General features: G+C 25.3%; 1 protein-coding gene across 1 annotated transcript; it reads right to left on the reverse strand.

The window, feature by feature from the left end:
• Positions 1–106: 106 nt before the first annotated feature.
• LOC126903375 (T-complex protein 1 subunit theta) lies at positions 107–4,160 on the reverse strand. The gene is made up of 10 exons (XM_050681559.1): positions 3,954–4,160; positions 3,693–3,863; positions 3,502–3,633; positions 3,242–3,449; positions 3,107–3,168; positions 2,892–3,029; positions 2,573–2,818; positions 1,109–1,312; positions 529–765; positions 107–462 (listed from the first exon to the last, which is right to left on the reverse strand). The coding sequence occupies exons 1-10, from the start codon at positions 4,011–4,013 to the stop codon at positions 268–270; spliced, it is 1,653 nt and encodes a 550-aa protein (XP_050537516.1). The 5' UTR covers positions 4,014–4,160; the 3' UTR covers positions 107–267.
• Positions 4,161–8,017: the final 3,857 nt, after the last annotated feature.

Below are 8,017 nucleotides of genomic sequence, written 5' to 3' on the forward strand. Positions count from 1 at the left end.
GGTCATTTAAAAAAAGTTGTATTCAAAGTTTTAAACATTTTAAGTATATGCTTTTATATCAAACTTTTATTAAAAAACTATTATGTAATTAAAAAATGAGCTAAAATAAACAATACTTATTATTTTTAATAGAAATGTATTTTATAAATTAGTTTTAACATTTCATGTAAAAAATATAATTACAATATCAATATTATTAAGATGTTTTAAGTTAGTAACATGTATTAGTGAGTGAAAAGAAGATATAAAATTTGCAAATCAAATAGATTATGCATCATCATCATTATCAGGTGCACGACCACCAGGTGCTTTTGGACCTCCCGCTCTCTTAGCCATTATAATTTGATCAACTTTCAAAATTGTGCAAGCTGCATTTGTAGCATATTTCAAGCCCCAGTATTTTACAAGATATGAATCAACAATACCAGCTTCTACAACATCTAATAATGAAGATCCTTTTGCCTATAATTGAACAGTCAGTAATTAAATTACTTCAAACTATATCATTTTGATCTTAAATTTACTTACTTCAATATTGAACCCAGCATTTTTATTGCCTTTGCTATGCAAAGAATTTAATTCAGCAAGAGTTTCATTTGATTTAACTCCTGTGTTATCAGCTAATATTTTTACAAATCCTTCTAATGCTACAGAAAATCTTTTAACAGCATACTGTTCTAACCCTGGTAATGTATCGGCATACTTGCTAACTTGATGAGCGAGTTCCATTTCAGTTGCCCCAGCTCCCGGTAGTAATCTACCATCCTATAAATTGTTTCAAAAATGATTAAAATAAGAATAAATAAAATAAAATTTTTTTTAATTTTAAATACTAAGAATATATTTTTTTATAATATTATTCTAAAGAAGTTCATTTATTTAAAATTTTAGACTTAGCAAAAAATATATTTATTTGGTTAAAAGTAATTTTATTCTTATCTCATTATAAATGAAATAATCAAATTCTAGTAATGAATATAATTAAATAACAAATAATAAATTGACATTTTAAATCTCTGTTTTAATTGAAGAAATAAACTGGTTTTTTGATTATTATTTATAAAAAAATATACAAATATTATTTAAATGATAATTCAAGTAATTATACTCTAGTGACTCCTTTAAATGTGTTAACACCATCATCAATGGCTCTTTCAACATCATCCATAAAGTTATCAGTTGCTCCACGAACTACAATTGTGGACATACGAGACTCTTTACCATCTATACGAAAAACAACTAATGAAGTATCTCCTAGTTCATCAACATAAACACTATCAGCAAAACCAAGTTCTTCTTTATTTGGTGCTGTCTAATAAACATAATAAACAAGAGTTCAACTATAATGTAGTTTAATAATTTTTTTCCTAACAAAATATCCATTCATTAACCTATTATTTCTTTTTATAAAATATCTTTTTAAATTCATATATTAAGATATTAGTCAGAGTAAAAATACTTGTTAACAATATTATTAATGTATATTTTTAATTCAAAACAGTCAATTTTAATCAGTTGTGTTGATCAGAGGCATAATATGTTTACTTCCGAAACCTAAGTAAGAAAAGGGTTTTTATTATTTTCATTGCTTATAGCAATTAACCTGCGTCCTTACTTACTGAACATCTATATATTTTTATCATCAATACCTTATAATCAAAACTAAAACAAAGGAATTAAAAAATACATCATACAACTTACAGGTTGAATATTTAATAATAAAAGTGTTAAGAATGTGCAAAATTTCCAATTTATTTTTATTAATTTTTAAATAAGGTATGTGATGATTTGTTTTTTTTTTATGTCAGTCCATGAAAATTATCAGTTCTCACTGGACCGATTATATTGCTTATAAGAACCTGATTTTAAACTAGTTAAACCTATACTACCAAAATTGGGAAAAAATCCCCTCATTTTAAGAAATTTAGAAAAATACCTCAAAGTTTGGCTACCATAATAAATAGGATTTTTAAAGAAATTTTCTGCGTTGTAAAACTGTTTTTTTTTTTAACACATCGATTCAAATTAAATTTGAATACAGTTTATTAAGGACAATAAGTTTATTTTGTATACTTTTTATGAAAATTCAATGCATAATCTAAGTACAAGAACTGTTTTAAAGAGACCATCCGAAGCATGTAAAACATTTTTTAAAACTCAATTTTCGAAAATTTTTAAGAATGTCTGACCTATTTTAATCTATATAAAATTAAAGATCTTAAATAATACTGCAATAAAAAAAAAAAAAAAACAGTAGGACAGTAGGGTCCTGGCATGGTTGGGACTTGATTTTTAAAAATGATCCAGAGAAACTGTTTTCCTGTACCATATTAAATTAATTAAAACATGATATATAAAAAAAAAAATGTTCTCCATAATTTTTCTATAAAATCAGCTACCAATGTAAAAATATTTCTAATTATTAAAAAAAATATATTTTTAGCTTCGATGCGAAGCTGAGAAGGTATTTTTATATTAATTTAACAATCATTAATATTTGAGGAAAATTTTTAAACATAGAAATATATTTACGCTTTTAGTGTAGTCAAACAAGGATTTGAAATAAACTTACAAGCCTTGGTAAAGCTGTGGCTGAAACAGATTTACATAACCGTCTTAAATCAAATTTGCTCATTAAACGAACACCCATAATTTTATATTTGTTCAAATAGTGCAATGCCATATCACCAAATTTTCCACCAGCCACAATTACAGTAACACCAGCATCAGCTATAGCTTTAATTTGTTCTTCAAGTACCATCTCTTCTCCTCTGCTAAAATTTTGTAATTCTTCTGCTGATTTGATAAGGACTGTACCCTAAATTAAAATAAAATAAATATTAAATTTAACGGTAATTAATTGAATAAAAAAGTAATTATTATAGATGTACTTTAGTTTCTGTGGTAGTTATATCAATAGGGCATGTATATACAGCAATTTTAGCATTTGTTTGCTTTGTTATATCTCCTTCATTGGTACGCTTAAACACCATTCCATTAACAACAGAAGAGTTGTACAAATTTGAACCCTATTAACAAATACATACATACAATTATGTAATAAATTATTATTTAGAAATAATCAGCATGATTTTTATTAACTTACCAAAATTTTACACACTCTCACATTATCTACATTAAATGTAGATTTTTCTGGTAGTATAGAAGCTAAATCAATAAATAAAAAGTTATTATATATTTCAAATGTCTAGTCATTAAATGTGCTAAGTTAAATACTTACAGCAAGCTTCAATAACAAGATCAGAAATAAACTGCTCTTGTCCATATTGTTTGCTCATAATTGAAGATTTTACAGCTTTTGCTAAAATTTTTTCGCCAGAACTACTCTTAATATCTTTAACTTCATGGCATGCTAAAGAAGGTAATAATTCAATAGCTTTATCCAGAGCTACCTGGTAGCCATCACATACTTCAACTGGTGTTAATCCCTATGAAAACTTGAATTAACCTGTGTTATAAATAAAACATTATGAAATTTACCATTTTTAATAATAATTCTGCTTGTTCAAGTAGTGCTCCAGCTAGAATTATTACAAAATTTGTGCCATCTCCAACTTCTTGTTCTTGCATTTCAGAGGCCATTACTATAATTTTAGCAGCAGGATGTTCAACCTACATAATAATTAATATATAGCAATTTGGAAACATTAATAAATTAATTATTATCTTACATCAAGTTCTTTGACAATAGTAGCTGCATCATTAGTAATAAACAATTTGTCAATGTGATTTATAACAATTTTGTTCATACCATTTGGACCATATGCAGTTTTGACTGTTTCAGCAAACTCTTTACAGGCTCCAATATTACGAAAAACAGCTTCTTCGAGACCAGATAGATGCTACACATAATATTAACACAAGATACTTAGAATAGAATGTATACAATTATAAAATTTAATTAACTATTATATTTTCTGTCAATATCTTACCATAGCACCATCTTTTAACATTTGGGCGAAACCTGGGGCTTTAGGAACGTGAAGAGCCATTATATTTTGTTTTATTTATAAAAATACTTTTTAAAAATGTAATACTATTACTCTAATTAATTGTACATAAAATAACAAGACTGAAAAGCTTTCGGTAATAATTAACCAAAAGCAATATTACTCTAGGTGCACTTATTTTGAGGTTATTAATTGTGTCGTTATCTCTTCAAACGAGCGAGTGCGGTAGTTTTATTATTTGCAACAACGTTCCTCGAATCGTCGTACAACTAGTTGACCATCATTTTTTTGATATTTTATATTTCTATAGATAAATATGGTTAATTTAATTTAATTATTTACTTAAATATATTTGATTACATAAAATAAGAATTTATAATTTGTGACTAATAGTTTAAATATATTTTATACTTAAAAAAAAAAAAACATTTTTTCGATTAAAATTTAAGAATTTATCATATGTGAGGTAAATCAATATAAAATCAACATATTAAAATAATCTATTAAAATTGTTCAAATTATGAAAAACCTATAATTCCTAAAAATATCTCTATAATAATCAGTCATGTTTTTTCACAATATCTTTTTTTTATTTTAGTCAGTGGCGTATTTAGAAATTTATAATGGGGGTGGGCAAAAAATTATTTTTCTTGGATAAGAAATGTTGTTAAAATTTTGAATTTTTTTGTTCATAGCTGTTTTTTTGTTAAGATTTTAAGATAAAATTGAAAAAAGGATCATAAAAAACTCTTCATATAAACCACTTATATATCAATAATAATTTTCTAAACATAATTAAATAGTCATTCGTTAAGTTAAAAGGGACCAATGATACATTTTTACCAACAAGTTTTATGTTATTTTATAAATATTATTAATTATAAATACGTCATTTTTTTTTTTTTTTAATGTTTTTTTGAATTGTACTTATGTGTATTATATGATTTTAAAATACACATAATATATAAATAAATCAATTATGAAACAAACATTCTTTTGTCTCCCCTGAATAAATTGGAAAAGTGGACGAAAGTCTTCTTTGACAAATGACTATTCAATTATTATTTTAAGAGAAATCGAGTAGCAAGCGTTAAAAGAATCAACTTGTATAACTTGAAACACGCAATGAATAATTCTAATTTTCAACAATACAGAATTTAAAAAAGTAAGAAATTAATTATAAATAAGCATGACTAAAATCAATAAAATGAAACATAATTAACAAATGAAATTTAAAATGTTTTTGAATTCATTTTTGATATTCAAAAACAGGCATATAATAATGAACGTAAAAAATATAGTCTATTCACTAAATTTAGATAATTCAATAATACTAGTGTTTGTTAGTAATGATTTTGGGACAATCATAATTATATTAACATTATCAAACTGTTAGCGAGTATACATTTTTAAAAAGTGTTTTTACTCAGTGTTAGGAAGTCGCTATAAAAGTAATATTCTTCAATAATTCGAAGAAAACAAGAATATTATTGATTTTTACGTTAAAACGTCGCGCTTCAAAACGAACATAGACATATTTCCGTTTAATTAAATGCATAAACATCAAATAATGACGTATCGACTGACTTTCGCCTTATTTTTTCATTTTCAGTAGATATAATCATGTCTATTCATATTTATTAGACAGTTAAATGTGACTTGTAAAGTCAAAATGGTCGTCACTTTCTTTTGACACGGTCGCCATTAATCACTTCCTGTGTGTTTTTTTCCTTTTCACTGGACGGCTGACAATAAAGTGGCTGTTACCAGTGATATTAAATTGAATCAAACCTACTGGGGTACATGTCATCATGTCTGATGTGAATAAGTACAGTCAGCAAACCGATAAAACATGATGTATTATCACAAATCCTCGACGATGATTGGTCAGGAGCTGTTAACAAAACAAGTCATCATATGCGTAAGAAAAATGACTTATGTGCTATAAAAATATAACATTAATGTATTTTCGTAAAAAAAAAAGCTACAAGTACGAGAAAACACAATAATTTGTGCTAAAATCAATATAAATTGTTATACGAACACAATTCATTACTGTTAAACGTTTGCCGTCGATCACCTCAGCGAAATTTTTATTTCTATCTAATGGTTATTTAGTTAAAATATTTTATCTCTACTTGTCTAAGAGTGAGTTTGTTAAGCGTTTTGGAAGTGGATTAAGAACTTAAGTGATGAACATAAATAGTACACTGTTATAAGGACAGCTATCGTGAATAGTTAATTTAATTAAGCCATTATGTGTACACCAGTATCGATTTGAGATTAAACGTTTTTCACTGTAAAGTTTAATTTACCCTATCGAATAATACGGAAATATTTCAATTACATATCTACTGGAACACGTGAAATTTAATACAACGTGCAATGATTAAGCATATTTAATTCGTTTTAGTTTAAATAAAATTCCAATTTTATTTCAAAAATAAACATAATTATAGATATATTGTTATAATTAGGGTAGGATTGATATACTACCTAGCTGATGATTCATTATTGGTTGATATTACACGAAAAACTACACAGTTGGGTCACCTCAAATTATGGTCAATATAGTGACATTTTAATTATATAGTGAGAAGAACTATCTTATATAGTTGAACCAATTATAAACTAAATTTATTTAGTTATTTCAATTATATAATTATGTTGTATAATATATTAATTATATATATATATATATTATATTAACCATAACTATATAATATTTTTTCAATGTAGTCATATCGGTTTTTTTTATTAAATAATAACCATAATTTATTTCGAATTCAATGTCCTACGCCTTTATTCGGTAACAGAGACAAAATTTTTATTTGGGGAGGGCTAAGAACATTATTATTTGTTTTTGGCCTATCACGTGGTTTTACTAGAGTCAAAATCTTAAGCTGTTTAGAGCAATAATTGATCCGTGGGGAACTATAGTCCCTTTTTCCCCTTAGCTGCGTAGTTAAAACAATTACAACTTAAATATTTATATACATACTTAAATATTATTTAAACTTTATGGTTAAAAATATAATAAATTAACTATTTTATTTTTTTATATTTAAATGTTTCATTTCAAAAACTTGAAAAGAACTAGTTTTATATTTTTGTTATAGCGTTCTATGAAAAATTAGCCATGAATTATAGTTTTGCTAACATATTTTCTGATTATTTTATAACTTTCAAATATAAATAATGACTCTAATGACTCGCAAAAACATTATGCGTGGAGTATATAAATGTAGATATATTAACTATAAAAACATTTTATTAATTTCGCTTGAAACAACAAAATTGCTTTTTCATTTAATTAATTCACAGTGTTATCATGCAATACTATATGACGTCGCAAAGATCAATTTATTATATATATCCTATACTTAAAAACACACCATAAATAAATTATAACTTAGTTTTAGCATAAAAATAAAATTATTCATAGGAATATGATACATTGGTCAGTGCTTCTATCGATTTATCTACAATTAAAACAATAATTTAATAAACTCAAACTCATATCGCACTACTATAATTCATAAATCATACAAATGTATAGCCCGGATTCCCTTAAATGAAGGAATTTTGTTTATTTCATACAAGAGAGAACCCTGTTTTCCATTACAAATTAACAGACCAATTCAGTCCGTATGAATTTACGAACCGTTACTGCTTATGTGACCCGGCATTGTGTATAAAATCTCTGAACCCAAATACCAGTATTAATAAAAAGTTTATTTATTTATTTCTTCGGTCACTGAATATTATAATTAGGAACTTTTTCGCTTTTAAGAAGTATATTTTATAATACTAACCGTCTAATTTATTATTAAATTGACAATAGTGCAATTAGAAAATTTCGTTGTTGGAGATTTAAGTGTATATAACTTATATACAGAATTATTTAATTTTAAAAGATGTAATAAAGTTGATTTAAAAATGAAAATAAGTGAATCATAATAGTTACTGTAATAAGTATTATAATTCTAATAGAATGTCTAAAAAAATATTATTGAAGTGATAATACATAAGAAGAAATTATTCCA

The sequence above is a fragment of the Daktulosphaira vitifoliae genome, unplaced genomic scaffold, assembly GCF_025091365.1.
Source record: "Daktulosphaira vitifoliae isolate Bord-2020 unplaced genomic scaffold, ASM2509136v1 Scaffold_3, whole genome shotgun sequence".
Classification (NCBI taxonomy): Eukaryota; Metazoa; Arthropoda; class Insecta; order Hemiptera; family Phylloxeridae; genus Daktulosphaira; species Daktulosphaira vitifoliae.

What these genes read in the sequence shown, in the direction of transcription:
- LOC126903375 (XM_050681559.1), bottom strand. Translation starts at nt 4,013, where the DNA reads ATGGCTCTTCACGTTCCTAAAGCCCCAGGTTTCGCCCAAATGTTAAAA. An exon ending in TAACTACCACAGAAACTAAA is followed by an intron (nt 2,819 to 2,891) that starts GTACATCTATAA and finishes ATTTTAATTTAG; the next exon opens with GGTACAGTCCTTATCAAATC. An exon ending in ATGCTGGGTTCAATATTGAA is followed by an intron (nt 463 to 528) that starts GTAAGTAAATTT and finishes GTTCAATTATAG; the next exon opens with GCAAAAGGATCTTCATTATT.